This window comes from Malus domestica, chromosome 01, assembly GCF_042453785.1.
Source record: "Malus domestica chromosome 01, GDT2T_hap1".
NCBI classification, from domain to species: domain Eukaryota; kingdom Viridiplantae; phylum Streptophyta; class Magnoliopsida; order Rosales; family Rosaceae; genus Malus; species Malus domestica.
In genome coordinates, this window is record NC_091661.1 from 18,130,348 (window position 1) to 18,149,979 (window position 19,632).

The following is a 19,632-nucleotide window of genomic DNA, read 5'->3' on the forward strand; positions in this document are numbered from 1 at the left end:
TAATTTATTTTACTTTTTAGTTTCAAACAAAATGAAAACTAAAAACTAAAAATTGAAAGTTATATTTTGAAAACTAAAAAATGTAAGTTATGTTGCAGTCCTAAATTCATTAGGAGTGTAATTATGTAAATCCTAGTATATTATGTATAAAATTTTATCTTCTCTCTGTCCTTGACACTGGCCCTCTCCCTCTCTTTTTCCTCAATAAAATAGCACTACAATATAAATTAAAATGAAATGTTTATCAAGCAAAGAATTTAAATTCGATATAATAAGGAATAAAAAGGAAAAAAGAACTAAATGATTAGGAAAAATGAGGGTGCAAATTGTAATAACAAATTATGAAGAAGAAATAGATAGAAACAAGGGGTGAAAAGAAGAAAAAAAGTGAAGGAAAAAAATAATACTAAAGAGACCAAAAATTTAAATTAATTTTACGAACCAAATAATGTGTCATCAATAAAAAATAAACACGTTAATTAAAATTTAATAATTCACTTATTAACATTCATATCATTTAATTTATAAAATAAAATTTAAAAATTTGATCACGTTAGCATTACCGGAAGAAAAATAAGGAGTGATGAGTAAGAGAGCATTATACTATTCCTTTTCGGTGGGTTTTTTATTTTTTTGGCAAAAGTCGCCTTATTCCTCTCTCGTTAAAATTTATCAAATGCTTAAATACAAACCACAAAACCCCATAATTTCAGACTCACCATGTGTTGTATGCACAAAAACATAGCTCAACTCTCACGCGCCTCCCATCTCTCGTCCCCCTCTCTCTTCCCCACTCTCTCACACATAAACAGAGAGGAAGAGAGAGACTGTAGGAAGAAGCAAACGTTTTCTCACTTCACTACCTGCCTGTCGTTTTTGTTGCATCGAAAAAGAAACGGAAGTCACTTCTCTCTTCTCTCTCTTTTCTCCCTTTAAAATCTCCTTCTTTTGCATTTGGGTTTTTGCTCACCAGCTGACGAGCAAACATGTTTCACCAGCCGAATCTAGAGCTACCCATTTCATGGTTTTCTACCATTTGAAGGAAATCTTGTGCTTTTTTTACCTTTTGCTTCGTTTAAGGAGGGTTGGTCGGTGAAAGGTCAAATTTTGTTCGGCTCGTTTGTTTTTCGCAGCTGTCATATATTGAATCTCTGAACAAATCTGAGGGAACCCATTTGGCCGGTGGCGGTGGAGGAGGCGGGATTCGAATAAAAGGTGCGTGCTTTGTTAGATTTTGTTGCAGGAAATTAGTTTTTCTCTGCTTTTGTTTTTGTGGTTTTTTTTTATTTTTTTTATTTTTGTGCCATTGATGTCAGGTGGAAATATAGTTTGTTGATGTATTGTTATCTGGTTTTGTGGCGATATTGTGATGTTTTGATTGATTGGTATCCATGGACTAATAGCTCTTCATCTAACATTATAAAACAAATTGCAAGTCACAAATCTCTCCTAGGGTTTGATTTCTTTGAAAAAAAACACAAGTTTTTGCTTTGAAATCTGATTAAAAAATTCCCTTTTTTATTTTGTTGCTTTTGCTTTGGATGTGGGTTGTAAACTATGCTGCTGAAAAGTGTTGATTTTCTGATTTCTTCACTGGGTATGCATTTCGGTTTGATATTCTTCTTTGCATCATTGCATGCGATCTTATATGTGGTTGATTGGTTGTGTAACTGATTTTTCTGTTTTGGCATGAGATAAAATTTCTGACATTTGCAAGATTTAATGATGTTATGCTGCATTCTCTGTCATGTCTGTAATTTTGAAGATATGGGAGTTTCTTTTCGAATTTCGGGTATTCAATTACCAAGACCGTCTGTACTTTCTGGCTGCATCTACTGTCCTTTCCTTTGTTTTACCTTTCAAATGGAGTGTTTGAAGGTTTACCATGGCATTTCTTATAGAATGAATATTGATTTGGATTCTGGATAATGAATCTTTGCTGTGGGAATAACGAATAAAAATCTTGGAAGGTGAATAAATTTCTGCTTATGTGTAGCCTTTTAATTAGTCGGAATCATGTTTCGTTCCCCTTATGTGATTATATAATTTGTAATTAATAAAGGTAGGGAGAGCAGTATTGTCTGCTGATTATAGTGTCTTGAATCAGTCAGTCACAATTAGATGAGAGAGTTAATATAGCTGACATCTGGAGTTGATATGCCATCTTTGATTCCTCAATTTTGAATTGGTCTCAGTCTCCGACTTTGTATTGGTTTAGACCACAGGTTTCATAACCAATATTGTTACTGATGCTAATCTTGCGATCGCTAACTTGAGTAGTCTAACAGTAATGCAAGAGATTCTCATTTAACATAATTTGGTGTATTATATTTTCTAGATGAGATTTTTTTGTATTATAATTGTGTCCAGGTTCCTTTCACTTTACTCCTTTTGATCATGGAGGGAGAAACATCGTGGTTTAGCCATCCCTTTGATAACATGGCAAGAGGGACTACAGAGTATGATGCATTCTCGGAGCTCAGTGATGAAGGAAATAGAGAAGCTAATGCAGTTTCAGTGGATTTGATACTTCCTGATGACCTGTTGGAACGGATATTAGCGTATCTACCAGTTGCAAGCATTTTCAGAGCACGTAGTGTGTGCAAAAGGTGGCATGAAATTCTTAGTTCAAGAAGGTTTCTGTGGAACTTTTCGAACGTGCTATCTCAAAAACCTTGGTATTTTATGTTTACAAGTTCTAATGATCCAACTGGTTATGCATATGATCCTATCCTCAGAAAGTGGTATGGTATTGAGCTCCCCTGTATTGAGACATCCAATTGGTTAATTGCGTCATCATGCGGTTTGGTTTGCTTTATGGACAATGAAAGTAGAACTGAGTTATATGTCTGCAACCCTATTACCAAAACATGCAGGAAGCTTCAGGAGCCCCCTGGCTTGAGATTTTCTGATTACAGTGCACCAGCAGTTTCCGTTAACAGGAAGTCACATGGTTATACTATCTCAATTGTGAAATCTAAGCAAGTTGCTGGAAATTTTTTCCAATGGGATGTGTCCATTCATATTTATGATTCAGAAACAATGATGTGGGTGACCTCTTTGACAGAGGTTCTGACAGGATGGAGAGGTGGAGATGAGAGTGTAATCTGTGACGGGGTTTTGTACTTCTTGATTTACTCAACTGGGGGTGGGTCACCAGACAATCGTCATGGCCTAATCACATATAATTTATCTGCTTGTTCTACCCATGGGTTGTTGATACGCAGTATAATTCCTGTACCTTGCTCTCTTACATGTGGCCGTCTGATGAACTTGAAAGAGAGGTTGGTTATGGTGGGAGGGATTGGTAAACAAGATCGGCCTGACATAATTAAGGGGATTGGTATCTGGCTTCTAAAGGGGAAAGAGTGGCAAGAGATTGCACGAATGCCTCACAAGTTCTTCCAAGGGTTTGGGGAGTTTGATGATGTTTTCGCCAGCAGCGGCACAGATGATCTCATATACATTCAGAGCTACGGATCTCCTGCTCTTCTTGTATTTGACATGAACCTGAGGCATTGGAGATGGTCCCAGAAGTGCCCTGTAACAAAGAGGTTCCCACTTCAGCTCTTTACTGGTTTTTGTTTCGAACCGAGGCTCGAAATTTCTCCTTGATTGTGTGGATTGATAGGATGTGGTGGTGGCATTACACCAATTTGTCTGAATTTCCTGTGTTTCACCCTCGTTTTCTTTTCCCATTAGTTTCCAGTTAGCACATGTGTGTTCTAAAAGTTGTATACATATAATGTACCCGCAGATAAAAAGCTGCTTATTCATGGTTATGGCTATATTATTCTTTCAATTGGAATTTGTCTCTAGTAAATTCAATCTTATGAATTCCTGACATGTAATTTATAAACCTTTTAGATTTGGGTCTCTTGTGTGGGGAATTCCATCATACAATTGGGGATTATATCTACGCTTTTTATCTCATATTACGTGACGTGAGAGAGAGATTTAGAGGGGGATATTTTTGAGATTGTCTGCGTATGACAGATAAACATTGTCTGAACCGGTAGGTCAACAAAAATTTGATCCGTAGATGGTTTAGACATTATTTATATATCATACGTGTTTGTAGATATGACGGAATTTCCCTACATATGTGAGGGGGGCACATTGATTTCTAGTGTCCCTTTCAAGTTTCAATCACGCCCATGGTTTTGAAGATGTTTTCCTAGCCAAGGAAATTGGTCAATTTCTGGCAATGAGCCAATAACAGAAGCTTCCATGTTTCAGCAGATTTCCTCTTGTTTTATCTTTTTGCAAATTCACTTGTTTTCAACGTAAAAATAATTGAGAATCTGATTAGGCACTTAAAAAGTGGAGATTAACAGGGAAGCTTGTGTTTGCCTTGTGTGGGTTGGTTGAGAAGTGACGAAGATCGACACTCTGGTTTTAAAATTCTAATTTTAATAGAGGTAGATTTTGCTTGGTGGACATGTGACTATGGAAGATTGTGTTTTATGAATCCATGCTGCTTTTTTTCCCTGTGGCCCGAAGACTTGTGCCACTACCAAATATTTTAAAGAAAAGGATTTTTTTATTGAAATGCCTTGGGTTTTCAACGAATCTTAATGTTATGATTTGGAAACCGGTATCGTATTCTTTATGTACTTAAGTTTGAATTATTTCTTTGCAGTTTAGCGGAATATTGCTATTGAAAAATAAAAAATTTCTAAATGGATCGACATCTCCATAGCTGTATGTTTTGTATGTCTCTATAATTGCCTTCACTCAAGTTCAAAATTTTTTTGGATATTACAATTTTATATGTTTAAAATTATTCACTTTATGTTAATGATATTGATTTGTTCAAATAGAAGTGGGGGCAAGTTGACTAAATTAGGATTAAAAACATCCAATGAGATCATTACAATCAATAAGCCAATATGCCATGGCTTGGGTGGCACCAATTAGGTTAACTACTTATTTTCTTGTCTACTTTTTGTAAAAATATCTAATGCTCCATTCAGGCGATGACAAAAAACTTTCTTTTTTCTTTTTTAATAATTAAAACAAAACGTCTCGTCAGATTTTATGATACAACCAATATTGATAAAAGAAAAAATCAAATACAGAATTTGGAATGCAGAGATGTATACTCTTAATTACTTGACATGCAAGCAATTTGCAGTTACATGGCTATTCTAAGAACATGCATCCATAGAAGTTTATAATTGTATTCAATGAAAAAATCAAGGAAGAATATACATTCTCGTGATTTGTATCCAAAAATCAATTAAAATTTGAAAATTTGAATTATGAGATTACGAAACATAATTTTTTTTATTAGATCAATACTTCTAATTGAATAAGTACGAGTAAAGGATCCATGGATAAAGATGCTCTCCGTTTCCCTTGTAGTCTATCTAAAAGGTTGGCAATGTCTTTGCTTGGAGGCTAGTGTAAGAGAAGAATCTAAACACAAAGTCATTTAGATGAAGTTCTATTTTTGTCGAATTGCTTTGGTGGATATGGTCTTTTTAATTAATTCACTGCGTTTCGGGTATAACCTCTTTTTTCCCCTTTCCATTAGTATAGCTTCAAATATTAATAGGGAAATTTTATTTGGACCCAAAGTTTTTCTCTCTACACCCAACTAATATTTTCTCTCGATTAAACTTCCGAATTTGTCCTTAAACAAATAAAAATAAATAAAATTTAAGTCTAAATTGGATCCCTACACCCAATAAACCCCATCGCCACCATTGCACGCCTCCGTTATTTCTGACGAATCCAACCTAAACCCCATCAACACTTAAATCAACAAATTAAGAGTGAAGGAGTCCCAATGTGAGGCTTAAAGCAAACTTAAGCTGCAAAATAAAGAGATATCATATAGTTAATAGATTTTACAGCTGTATTTTTTGGTTTTACAGTCTTGTAACTAATCTCTATGTTAAGAGATTAAATTAAGTATAATTAGTTACTAAGCCTAATTAGACAAATGTATATAAACTGAGTTGTATTTTCTTTCTCATTAAGAAAAGATATAATAAAAGATCCTCTTTTCTTATATGGTATCACCGCCTTTCTGCTTTACCGCTTCTCGATCCTTCGATCTCAGTTTTTCGGCCACCGCCACCGCCACCGCCACCACCTCCGCTTCTTAATCTTCTTCGTTCTTTGCGCTTCAGTCATGGCATCTTCGACTTCTTCTCCTATACAACCTGATTTTGTTCCTTCTCATCCTGCAAATTCTTTCCCCAATTTTGCATCGATGAACCCTAATTTCTCTAATTCTTCTTCGATCTCGTCAATTTCTTCCATAACTGTTCAGAATATTAGCTGCATGGTTCCTACAAAGCTCAAGCGTGATAATTACCTCGTCTGGAAAGCTCTATTTGCTCCGATTTTCCGACGATACAAACTGACGGGCATTGTTGATGGCTCTGAAGTTTGCCCGCCGTCTTATGTTCTTGATGCATCTGGTCACAATATTCCGAATCCGGCGTTCGAGATTTGGTATGAAAAAGATCAGAATATCTTGATCTGGTTGAATTCTACGCTTTCTGAAGATATAATTCCATTCACCGTTGGTGTCACATCGGCTCGAGATCTATGGCTGAATCTTGAGCATCGATTTGGTGGAGTCTCTGCCGCTCATATCCATCAACTTCGTTCTCGCCTTCACTCTGTTCACAAGGGCGATCTCTCTATTTCTGATTATTTGCAGAAGATTAAAGGCCTTGCTGATTCGTTAATGGCTGCTGGAGCTCCTGTATCTGACCATGATTTGATTGCTGTTACTCTCAATGGATTGCCTGATGAGTATGAGTCTTTCATTGACTCTATCATGCTCCGCCTTTCGACCACAACATTAGATGAACTTCATGGATTGCTGCTCAACAAGGAGGTCTTTATGCTTCGCAAGAAAAAAGGTGTCAATTCTTCTGCTTCTGAGCCTTTTCAAGCTTTTGCTACGCAGTCTCAACCTCCACTTCTTCCTACACCACAGTTCTACAATTTTCCTCAAGCCTATGCGGCTCATCAGTCATTCTCCAATCCTCCACCAAAGTTCTCCAACAATAATCGTGGTCGCGGTTCTTTCCAACGCCGTGGTAATGCTAAGAATTTCAATGCTTCTCGTGGTCATTTTTCCAATTCTGGAGGTCCTCATGGCAATTACAGGAACAACTATGTCAATCGCAATACTTCTGGTGGTAATCGCAACAGTTTTGGTGGCCGCACTTCTTGTCAAATTTGCAACTCCTTTGATCACGAAGCTCTGGATTGCTATGAGAGAATGAACCCTGCTTTTGCTGGCCGAATTCCTCCTGCAAAGTTAGCTGCTATGTGTGCTCACACTGGTTCTAAACAGTCTCCTACTCCTTGGTTGATGGACTCGGGTGCCACCTCTCATATCACTAATGACATTTCTGCTATCCAATCTCCACATCCGTACTCTGGCGAAGACAAAGTGTATATTGGTGATGGACAAGGTATGGCAATCCATCACACTGGTAATTCTACAGTTTCAACACCCCTTGCTAATTTCAGATTGAGTAACATTCTTCATGTTCCACTGATGAAATTTAATTTGCTCTCTGCTTATCAATTCTTGAAAGATAACTATTGTTCTTTGACCCTTGATTCTGATGGCTCTGAAATCAAGGATCGTTCTTCGGGGAGGACGCTTTTTCGCGGTCCAGTTAAAGAAGGTTTCTATCCCTTTCAAGGTCTCTCCAATGTTTCTGCTCCTCATTCTGCGCTCTTCAGTACCAAAGCATCGTTGCAAACATGGCATAAAAGACTTGGTCATCCATCTTCTGCTATGTTTCGGAGAATATTACATAAGCATAGTCTTGCTCCCAGTGGTGACAAACTTGTATCTTTCTTTTGCACCGATTGTGCTATAGGCAAGAATCACAAGTTGTCTTTTTCTTCTAGCACCAGTTCTGTTTCTACTAGTTTAGAATTGCTCCATTGTGATGTTTGGGGTCCATCTCCCATCTCTTCTGTCAGTGGCTACAAGTTCTACTTGTTAATTGTGGATGAGTTTACAAAATATACCTGGTTGTTTCCCATGAAATATAAATCTGAGGTGTTCTCTCTTTTTGTCTCCTTCAAAGCTTATGTTGAAAATATGACTGGCAATACAATCAAAGTCTTGAGATCCGATTCAGGGGGTGAATTTACTAGCTCGCAGTTCAATTCATTTCTATCTCGCTATGGTATTTTTCATCAGTATAGCTGCCCTCATACACCGGAACAGAATGGATGTGTCGAACGAAAGCACCGGCATCTCACAGAGACTGCACGGACTCTCTTGGCTTCTTCTCGCGTTCCCCATCAGTTCTGGGTTGAAGCTTTTTCCACTGCCCTGTATCTCATCAACCGACTACCAATCTCTCAACTGGACAGATCTCCCTGGGAACTTCTATTTCGTAAATCTCCTGATTATTCAAGATTAAAGGTCTTTGGCTGCAGCTGCTATCCTTGGCTTAAACCGTATACTTCTTCTAAACTGGATGGCAAAAGCACTCATTGTGTTTTTCTTGGTTACAGTCTTCAGCATAAGGGGTATCGGTGCTTAGATATTCAAACTCAGCGCATTTATATATCAAGACATGTGTTGTTTAATGAAGGACACTTTCCTTTTCATGATGCACAACATATTCAGCCTTCTTCAATGCCACAAGGTTCGGATTCTCCTTCTCCACCCTTCACTCTTCCATTTCCCATTTCTTCCCATGCTCCAGCATCATCTACAGCGTCACCAGTCCCTTCTTCATTCCCTGTTTCCTCTATGCCGTCTTCCTCTCAACCTTCTCCTCCACCTTCATCTTTACATTTGCCATCTCGTTCTTCCTCTTCACCTCAACCTCATATTCCTACCAACTCTCATCCTATGATTACCCGATCTAAAGCAGGTATTTTTAAACCTAAAGCACTCTCAGCAACCAAACATCCAATTGCTATGGAAAACTTTGTGCCTACTACTTATCTGCAAGCATCCAAACATGCTCACTGGAATCAAGCTATGTTAGAAGAATTTCAAGCTCTTCAAAGCACCGGTACTTGGTCTCTTGTCCCCTCTTCTCCTCATCAAAACATTGTTGGTTGTAAATGGGTATTTCGCATTAAGCGCAAATCCGATGGCACTGTTGATCGATACAAGGCCCGTCTTGTTGCCAAAGGGTTTCACCAACAAGAGGGCATTGACTTCAAAGAGACCTTCAGTCCTGTTGCTAAACCCGTGACTATTCGCATCTTATTGACTCTTGCTGTTCAACATGATTGGTTCCTAAATCAGCTTGATATTAGCAATGCCTTTTTGCATGGATTACTGAAAGAGGAGGTGTTTATGCAACAACCTCCTGGTTTTGTTGATGCTTCTCAACCTTCCTCTGTGTGCAAGCTCCACAAGTCTCTTTATGGCTTAAAACAAGCCCCTCGGGCCTGGTATGACAAACTTGGTCATGCACTGCTTTCCCTTGGTTTTATCAATTCCCAATCCGATTGTTCGCTGTTTGTGAATACCTCTCCTCATCTTGTGATTGTATTAGTTTATGTGGATGATATCATTGTCACCGGCCCCCATACTTCTTCTTGTCAAGCTTTCATTCACAAGCTCAGTTCCATGTTCCCTGTTAAAGATCTCGGGCCTCTCCACTATTTCCTTGGACTTGAAGTTCATCGCTCATCTGAAGGCATTTTCTTGTCCCAAGGCAAATATGCTATGGATCTGCTTCTTAAGACTAAAATGGAGGGCTGTAAACCTTGTGCCACTCCACTTGGCACTACCAAATTAGATCATCTCGGCACTCTGTTGTCTGACCCCAAGGAGTACAGGTCCATCGTTGGTGCTCTCCAATATCTCACCTGGACCCGGCCAGATATTTCTTTTGCTGTCAACCAAGTGTGTCAATTCCTTCATTGCCCCCGAGATACTCACTTCCAAGCAGTCAAACGTATTCTACGGTTTCTCAAGAGTACTGTTGATCACGGTATCTGGTTTAAAAAAGGTTCTCTGCACCTTACTGCTTTCTCGGATGCTGATTGGGCTGGCTGTGTTTTTGATAGACGTTCAACATCCGGTTATTGTGTTTACTTGGGTTCAAATCTCATCAGTTGGAGTGCTAAAAAGCAGCCAACGGTTGCTCGATCTTCAACTGAGGCTGAATACCGCTCTCTTGCTCTTACTGCTGCTGAAATCACATGGATTTGTAAGATCTTCAAAGATCTTACTTTTCCTCTCTCTCACCCTCCTACCTTATGGTGTGATAATGTGTCTGCTATTTCTTTAGCTTCTAATCCTGTGTTTCATGCTCGTACGAAACATATTGAGATTGATTATCACTATATCCGGGAGCTTGTTCTTGCAGATCTTATCACAGTTTTGTATGTCAACACTGAGCTTCAGATTGCTGACATCCATACCAAGTCTCTGCCTAAGTCCCGGTTTCATTTTCTCCGATCCAAGCTTTCTCTGGGTGCTCCACCGATTAGCTTGAGGGGGTGTAAAGAGATATCATATAGTTAATAGATTTTACAGCTGTATTTTTTGGTTTTACAGTCTTGTAACTAATCTCTATGTTAAGAGATTAAATTAAGTATAATTAGTTACTAAGCCTAATTAGACAAATGTATATAAACTGAGTTGTATTTTCTTTCTCATTAAGAAAAGATATAATAAAAGATCCTCTTTTCTTATACAAAAGTCATTCTTTCTTTCAATCACCATAAGAACTTTGGACCAAGAACATAAGAAACCTTAGGGTTTAGCGATCCCCTCCGTACCATATGCATACGCACTTTTTTCTTCATATATTGATTTACAAAAAGTAAATTAATACTATTATTCTCATGAAAAGTGGGAAAGAGATCCCTCCACCCGGCTTCTTTTTATTTTCCGATTAGTTAGATCCAAAGAGATAGAAAACAAGAGCATTAATGTAGTGGTGATGTGAGTTTAGGTTATTGGGTGTAGAGATAAATATTTCAATACTTCTTTTCTGATTCTTATTTATTTAAGGGCAAATTTAAAAATTTAGTGGGAAAAATTTGTTAATTGAGTGTATAGATAAAAAAGTTGAGTTCAAATAAAATTTCTCATATTAATATCGTTTGTAACAACAAGTGAGGGCATAACAGTCAAATGAAAATGGACCGTTAGGAAGTTTTGTTGGGGGGGGGGGGGGAAGGGTACGTCTTGTACCAGACGCGAACGCATTCCAAAAACGGCTATATCGGTAGTTCGATCTTTCCTTGGCGCGTAAAAGTGCAGTGAATCAATGAGTCCGATGGGCAATCCTCCTCCTAGCCTCTCTGTCATAACTAAAACCCGAGTTTTAAAACTGATGACGGAGACGACGACAGCACAAGCTCAAAAGTTGGACCTGAAAAAAAACGAGAACCTTTTCTTCTCTGGAAATTCTTGGATTTCGAAACAGGGTTTCTGACAAAGGTAAATCTTTGCCCAAACAGTGTTGTTTTTGGTAGGTTTTGTTTGGGGTTGGTGATTTGTCAGGGATACTGAAGGCAAAGGTTGCCTTTGGGTTTTAATGTTTGGGTAATAACTGCTGGGTTTGTTTGGAGTCATGTTTTTCTAGGCTTTTTCACTTTTGGTTGGTAGATTTTGTAGCTCTTTGTTTAGTAAATGTCAGATACAGGAAGATTCAATTTGCAAATTTGCATCAATTTTGTACTTTATTTATATATATTTTTTTTGGTTCATTGAACGAGTCTTGATTATTTACGTTGTTGATGCACAAAACCGAAGAGGTCTTGGAACAACGTAAATCCGACCGTGAATCTGCAAGAAAGTAAAGAACACAAGATGTATCGTGGTTCACCCCAATGTTTGGGCTACGTCCACACTGATATTGTATTTATCTGTTTGTGAGAGGATTGTGAGGGAGAGAGAGCTTCTCAGAGAAAGATAGAGTTTGAGAGAGCTCTCTGTTTGTGAGGATGAGAGCTTTAGGTTTGTGAGGGTGAGGAAGCCCTTTTATAGAATAAGAGTTCTTCACTTATTACATATTTGCCCCTTCATTTATTACATAATTACACTTGAGTCTCCCAAGTATTTATACGAGGTCTAAATACGGAGGTCCTAAGTATGGTACAAACATATGTAATCTTTTTGGTTTCAGTTAAAAATGATCAAAATGAAAAGAAAATACGGGTGGTTCGTTTGACAATCTTGTGATACTGCTCTTTTCAATGGGGATATAAATCATTATATGATAAGTAGTGTACAAGTTCGCAGCTAATTAAATTTTTGACTGAAACTTTGAATGAAAGGCTAGGCTGTTGATTAGTCTTTGTGGACGAAACAGAAAAACAGATGATAGTTCTCATCTTATGTTAATTGTTTATGGTCATGCGTCGTGTATATGTTTCATGACTTTGTAAGTTGTCGACAATACAAGATCATTTGTGTCATAAATATTCTCTTGCTGAACTGTGAATACGAACTATTGTGCGCCGTTGTGTCTATGCTTTGCGAAAATGAGTTAGAAATTCAAGTATGGCTGACGGATATAATAATCAATTCTGATTACATCTTTGTTGTAACATGTGATGCTAATATATGAGGCTAACAAACTCAAAGTGTAACATTGTCTACTTAGAAATGCTGATCCAATAAGAACTAGTCCGCAGGGCGATACATGGAGCTTCTGCAAGAAGAGCTTTCACCAGATGACTTCAAAGCTACTAAAACAAACCGTATTAAGTATACCAGGCAGGACTCGATACATGGAGCTTACTTCACAAATGACTTTGAATGGAAGGATTACAGTCCCGCAGTTTTCAGGTTTCTTTTTAATGTTCTTTCAATTGTGTGTTATTTTTCAAGTTAGATCTTCTCGTGTCAAGTTTCTTTGTTCATCTTATTGCAAGTGATTTGGCGTGTGCGCATATATGTCTATAGTATGTATACACATGTCTGTGTTGTTGCTATCTTTTTAAGACTTTGCAAAATATGTAATGAATAGATTGTTTGCAGACGTTTGCTGGAGCTTGACAGTATAATTAGTTATGATGACTACCTGCTTACAGTACGTGGAGATGACACTCTAAGGGAGGTTTCTTTACCAGGACGCTACGGTAGGGTGTATATATTGCCTGGTGACAAACGATTAGTGATTAAAACTCTGCGGAAATCAGAAAAGCAGGTAATCAAATAAACCTCTAGTGTCATGTGCCATTAAGGGATGAAAGGTTACTAGCAAATTTACGAGCCACATATACAAATCTGATTATATACACTTATTGCGAAACAATTCTTCTTCGTGTTTTTACTTTCTGTCGAAGGATTTTGTGTTTCTAAAGATTTCTGTATAAATTTGGAAGTTTTGATGCAAAGTTAATGGAACAAAGGAATTTCCTTTGCTTCTATATATATCTGTTTGTCAGCAGTCTAGGCATTTACTATGTTTACCTTTCCTGGTAGGTGTACCTAGAAATGCTTCCAAACTATTACCGCCATGTTAAGAAGTACGGGGCCTCACTTTTTAAAAGACTCTATGGACTTCATGTTATCAGGCCACCGGGAGGTATCAAGGTACGATCTTCTCAGTAACGCAGAATTAAAGTTTACTTAATTAGATTAAATGCAATATATTGGGTAGAGATAGTGAGCATATACTTTACACATAATATACATATATATGTGAAATGAGAGCTACATATATAGTACTACAAATATCAGCATAGATGATGTGGAAACTGCGTCATCTTTTGGCTTCCATAATGCTACGTCATGGAGGATGGTGTCATGGCACTTTTATATGCAAAGAGCTAACGTAGATGAACAAATTTTATCCTACCAAATCTCCTTTAATTAGGATTTGACATATTCAAGCTCCTTCTAATCAATAGTTACATTGTTTGCAATGAGCAGGTTTACTTTGCAGTTTGCGCAAGTGTAATGCCGTCAGAACTTTGCTTATATAAGTGCTATGATCTCAAGGGCTCTTCAGTTGGTAGAGCCCGCAACAGATCACACGTCCACGACACGGCCATACTTAAGGATCTGGATTTTGATTTTTGCTTTTACCTGGATCCATTAGTCCATGCTCGGCTCTTAGCGTAAGTACCTTTGTCTAATTGTCATTTCTCAGCGCATCAGCGCATAAGCAAACTTTTATGCATAACTCGAATGTCATAAATGGGGGTAAGGCTAGCCGACATTCACTTCTCCCAGACCCTGCGTAAAGCGGGAGCCTTGTGCACTGGGTACTTGAATACGTCATTACTTAAATTAGAAGAAGCTTTGATCTCAAACTCGAATGTCATATCCTATTTTCTTATAACACATCACTCCTAGGCTGTCTGGAGATGTTCTGAATGAGCAGTTGTAGTTGTGTTTAATTGTTGAGGGAATGTTGCCATCGGTGCGATAAAAAACAAACTCTTGTTTTTCACTACTTTTACTTATTGGATGTCTAGAGATCTTGAGAATCATGAAACTTTACTTCTCTGCTATGCATTGCAGCTGCTCTACCAATTATTTGATTTGTATCGCGTTTCTAGACGAAAATTTGAGCCCATAATATTGTTATTTGGCAGGTAGACCACAAACTGATATTGTTTTCTAGCCAAGGTAATTTCTATGGGGACAAAAAGGAGAATGACACTAGTTTGGAGTGTGCATTCACAAACTATTAATTAGGAAATGCATTCTATCACATAATTCTGTTTATTAGTAATTACAAACTCCTAATTATTCATTATATGGATTTCGGCGGGTATCTTACACACAGATTTGATTGTATAGCTTATCCTGTTACGCTTGAATCTCAGAATACAAATTATTACAAGGATGCATGGATATGTTTGCTTCTAGCATATGAATCCCTCGTTTTGCCTTGTTAACACCTTTTGCCTTCGTTTTTGTGTTATAGACAAATCAAGTATGACTGCGAGTTTTTGGAGGCCGAGGGCATCATGGATTATAGTTTATTGCTTGGTATGCGCATAGATACTTCACGTTCACGGGAAGGTGGTTCTCCTCATTAATCGTTTTCTCTCACTTAGTGTGCGTTTCATCAGATGCAGATGAGGAAATTCTTATGAGAATACAACATACACAAATATTTCTGCAGAAAACTAGTCCAAAATTTTCCCGTTATTGTCGTTGTGTCAAATGTAGTGTTAGAATTGCTTATTTTCTTTCATCAATTGAACATATAAACGAACTGTTACGCTTATTAAGTAAGATCCATTCAGGTGTTCAGAAAATGTGTTTGTCCTGATTCTCAAGTCTTTAATTCTGTAATATAAAGGATCCACCTATCCCTTGGCAGGTTCAATTGATAAAAGAAATTCCAGAAGTTTTGATGCCAAAAAGCAAATAGATGATGCTTCTGAAGATGATGAAACCTCATCAGAGTTAACTCTTGCCGATATCTGCGATCTAATTGACAGGTACTATATTGTATGTATTTCCACATTGATATCTGGACTTGAAGATAAAAAGGTTTAGGTTGGTTCTGTTTGGGTTTAAATATAGGATCAAAACGGCCCTGTTAGCATAGAACTGTGGTAGGTTCGGTTTGGCATAAACATGGTTGGAAGTTTGCTAGGGTCACAACTATTATGTCAACTGACTCGTCGAAGAATTATTGCCATCATTGAAGCTCTGCTGGAGAGATAATTCCAGTCATTTCCTAATCCACTTAGTGGGAAAAGGCTTTGTTGTTGTTGCATCGTTTATATTCCACCTAATATTGGCTAAGCCTTGACAAACTAGTATCCGAGCGGTTTGTCTTGGATGCGGAAGAAAGCAAAGGCAGATGGCATGAGACTTCCCAATTCAAATCTTGTCATTCTTGAAAATCTGTAGTAAGTTCCAATTGATTTGGCATTCAGGACGAACCGCTGTACCACTTTGTTACTAATCTGTCAAGGCTTAAACCCTGACTGTAGTAAGTAGTAATGTAAATGAAAGTGCCTTTACAATTGAGGTAAAAGTTTAACGAACAAAACCTAACAAACTCTCAACCATATTTTATTTCCAAATCGTATCTGTTGATCATTATTCTTCGACTCTTGATCATTATTCTTCTGCTGCAGGCCTGGTTTTAAATTTGGCGACAGACTGCCAGCACGCGCTGTCCGAGCCTTCAATAATGGAATGGAGAGTAAATCATATAGGTCCAGCAGATCACATGAATGCTTCAATGTTCTTTTATTCTTTGGAATAATAGACTTTTGTCAGAATTACAATATGAAGAAACGCATTGAGCATGCTTTCAAGGCAATCAAATATGACTCTAAGTCCATCAATACTGTGAACCCCAAAGCCTATTCTTCTCGCTTTCAAGAGTTTCTGAGCGAAGTATTTCTGCCCGAAGAGTCGGATGACTTTGATCACAACTAGCAGGTTCCTTCTGCTCCTTCAAAATCTGACCTTTAAATACAGATTCATGTTACTGTTAGGCTTGAACAAAACAAGAAATGAAAAACTAGGAGAGATTCATGTAAGGCCTGCTCAGGTCGCATTGAGCCATGCTTTCGATTAATGAAGATGGTCTATTTTTGGGGCAGTAACTCAAACGTGACAATCTCTAAAGGCTTAGCTAGGATTAGATTGGATTAATATGTGAAGGTAGAACATGTCACTCATGAAGAAGACTCATTCCTTCTAACCTACGTTATCAACACCTTATAACTGATTTCCTCGAATCCCCTTCAAAATGAAAAATCGTTCACCTTTACCTTCGTTTCTTACTTCGTCAGCACCAATCGAGCTCTAAATATGCAGTGTAACAATGAAGGGTTTCTGTTCTTGACACCATTAGGGATGTCATGAGCATCTTAAGTTTAACATAACTCTAAATAAGTTTCCGACAGGGACTCAGCCACAAAATTTAGTCGAAGAATGCGCTACGTTGATCATTTTAGACAGCCTAGTGAAGAGGAGATGCTTCTGATCAACACCAAGAACACTATTGCTCATGTCAGATATCTCAGAACCCGAAAGTCGCAATTCGTGCATGTTGTAGAAAATATAGATTACTGCATTACTAGGATTGCGAATTAGTGAAGCAATGGTAATGTTTATAAAGATAAAAAAATGAAGATAGTTGCTAAGAGGTAAGTGCATCCCATTGCGTGCACAAGTTGTTCTGAATAGCCGATTCTTGCTGTAACCAATTTCAGAGCATGAGAAGAAAAATTATAAGTGCTTTTTGGGTTGTAAAAACACTTGTGTACCTTTTGGAAAGCATTTTAACATGCTTCAAATAAAGTGTTTTCAGCAAAAACGTTTATGAGTAAAGATGTTAGACGGACTCTAACATATTGAATTATTCGAAACGAACTGGTTTCTATCTGAGAACGTACATGATGAACTGTTATACCAGGCCCAGTTTCCCAATAATGCCTATACAATGCCAGGCCGAACAATTGGCCAAGCTCCAATTGGTATCCTCAAAATCACAGTAAATCCAAATATCCAATCTTGGAAGCACCCAAAAAGTATGAGAAGTACTATGTCAAGGTGCAGGATACGAAAAACAGGAATGAAATTCCCATGTTACTCTACCGTTTGAGGCTTAATCATTGCCCATGTTGGTAACAAAACCAGAAAATGGGATTTTGTATAAGTTCATCAAAAGCAAAGCCCCCCCTTTGGACCACGTCCTGTCTAGAACAATACCAAACCACACAAGTGGTCCAATCGTTATTTTTTGTGGTCCTGTTGTGGAGTTCAGTTGGTATGAAAGCTCTTGATGAAAAGGAGATGCGGTAGATTTAATATGGTAGTTGGCTCAGTAGCAAGGGTGCGCATTAAGTCGAACAATGCCAATAATAATGAGCAATTTAATTTGATTTTGATTATTAGAAAGATAAATAGTTTTAAAAAATGACACTAAGGATTTAGATTTAGAAAAAGTGATTTGCTTTGGGTCGTTTTCATCCCAACGAATTTAGTTAGAATTCTAATTAGTTGGTTCTATTGTAATTTTAAGTGTCAAACATATTCAAATTCGATCGCGTTCACCCTTACTTAACCGTTAAAACATCAATCTTTTAGATAAAGTATGGTTATCTGACAATTGAATTGACTCTAAACCTCGAATTTCCATTCAACAAGCAAAGATTCGAGTAGAGGAAAAGAAAAGGTAGGAAAAAGAAATCCAAAAATCAGAACCAAACCACATATGGGAGATGACACACTTGTTGCCTGCAGACAAAAAGCACATAGACAAGACAACAGAGGAATAAAGACGCAACAGCCTATGGCAATAGGCTGTTGCATGATAGGGCAAGGACCACAATTTTGGGCCTTCCTTCTTCTGACTGACTGGTCCAGTGGTCCTGGTGTTTCGGCTTCAGCTGTGGTTCGTCTCTGTCAGAAAGCTCCAGATTGACATGTGTGGACAATCATGCTTCTCAAGTGACTAATTGAACATACTGATTAAATTGGCTTAAGACAACAAACAGGTGACCTTCCTTGGACAAGGATTGTCTGCCCTCCCACTTTCCCTACCCTTCTATTTTGTATGATTAGGTTAAGTCACATTAATATTTTATATTATTTTTTTTATAAAAATAATAAGACAAAAATGAATAGTAATATAAAATGTTGACGTGACTTAACCGTGACCATACAAAACAGGAGGGCACGGAAGGGCAAAGGAAGTGGGAGGGCAGACAGTCCTTGTCCACCTTCCTTGGCCTAGGATTCCATTCCTGACTCTAAATTGTCCTTAATGGGGTTGGTTGGTTAAATATCAAACTTCTGCAGCTTCTACTAGTCTTCGAGAAAAGTATATCTGTATCGTATGAATCTTTTTCTATATCATATGAGTAATTTTGCGATTAGAAAGATAGAGATTCGTATGGTAAATCAGATCAGATATGTAGAAAGCTATGATTAATATTTGTATTTATAGATGTAGGGCGCATGAAAGCAGAAAAGGCCAATTTCATCATGTGAATATCTTGTCATTTCTCTCTTTGAAGGGTCAAGATCTTCCGCTATCTCCTCATGTGAGTGTAAAGTTTGAAAAATGGACAAACAATATCATTGTAGGCTTTGATCTTGCTCCACAACTGTCCACAAGATAAAGAATATGATGTTTATGGGAGATAATTTTTAATTTATGATGGGTTGAGCGCACTATATAATACAATGACATTTTAGTTTCAGTAATATGCATCACGCTCAATTCTTTGTACATGTTAACTATTACAAAATGCACTTCTAGAATGTCGAAATTCATTCTATAAAACCTAAAATGTTTACCGAAAAATTGTAGTTGACACGTGTAATTAATGTACTAAGCTTGAAGTCATAGGATTGAATTTTAAGTTATGAAGGTCAAATAGTACTAAGCTTGAAGTCATAGGATTGAATTTTAAGTTACGAAGGTTAAAAACCACTACTTTACTCTCTGAAGCTTAAAATTCGTTCTACTTTATCGCATTTCCTTTTCTTCTATCAAACAACTGTTAAAGTTGCAAACGTGGTGGGTAAAATGTAATATCATAAGCTTATTTTTTAGCTACATCTCATGAAACTCGATCTTGTTCCCACTTTGCTCCTGGAACTCGATTTTGATCTCACTTTACCCCCTAAAACTCAAAAGTTGTCATTTTATAAATATCATCTCTGCTATGAATTTGATTATAAATCTTTACTATGTGTTAACTTCTAACAGTTAGAAA

General features: G+C 37.5%; 2 protein-coding genes and 1 long non-coding RNA gene across 3 annotated transcripts; all 3 read left to right on the forward strand.

Annotated features, from left to right (window-relative positions):
- The first annotated feature begins 693 nt into the window (after window positions 1-693).
- LOC103426547 (F-box/kelch-repeat protein At3g61590-like) lies at window positions 694-3,802 on the forward strand. The gene is made up of 2 exons (XM_070818020.1): window positions 694-1,215; window positions 2,371-3,802. The coding sequence occupies exon 2, from the start codon at window positions 2,398-2,400 to the stop codon at window positions 3,613-3,615; it is 1,218 nt and encodes a 405-aa protein (XP_070674121.1). The 5' UTR covers window positions 694-1,215; window positions 2,371-2,397; the 3' UTR covers window positions 3,616-3,802.
- Window positions 3,803-11,176: 7,374 nt separating this feature from the next.
- Window positions 11,177-14,037, forward strand: LOC139195862 (uncharacterized). Its single transcript, XR_011580933.1, has 4 exons — window positions 11,177-11,413; window positions 12,613-13,127; window positions 13,406-13,516; window positions 13,856-14,037. It is a non-coding gene; the product is annotated as an uncharacterized lncRNA (long non-coding RNA).
- An 85-nt stretch (window positions 14,038-14,122) lies between these two features.
- Window positions 14,123-16,541, forward strand: LOC139198268 (putative phosphatidylinositol 4-phosphate 5-kinase 11). The gene is made up of 5 exons (XM_070826749.1): window positions 14,123-14,190; window positions 14,404-14,523; window positions 14,859-14,956; window positions 15,261-15,381; window positions 16,030-16,541. Exons 1-5 carry the CDS (start codon window positions 14,123-14,125, stop codon window positions 16,334-16,336), a joined length of 714 nt encoding a protein of 237 aa, XP_070682850.1. The 3' UTR covers window positions 16,337-16,541.
- Window positions 16,542-19,632: the final 3,091 nt, after the last annotated feature.

Excerpts from the sequence above, each read along its gene's own strand:
- LOC139198268 (XM_070826749.1), top strand. The coding sequence starts at position 14,123 with ATGGGGGTAAGGCTAGCCGACATTCACTTCTCCCAGACCCTGCGTAAA. Across the intron at positions 14,524-14,858 it reads ATAATATTGTTATTTGGCAG|ACAAATCAAGTATGACTGCG; the intron begins GTAGACCACAAA and ends TTTGTGTTATAG. Across the intron at positions 15,382-16,029 it reads ATCTGCGATCTAATTGACAG|GCCTGGTTTTAAATTTGGCG; the intron begins GTACTATATTGT and ends CTTCTGCTGCAG.
- LOC103426547 (XM_070818020.1), top strand. The coding sequence starts at position 2,398 with ATGGAGGGAGAAACATCGTGGTTTAGCCATCCCTTTGATAACATGGCA.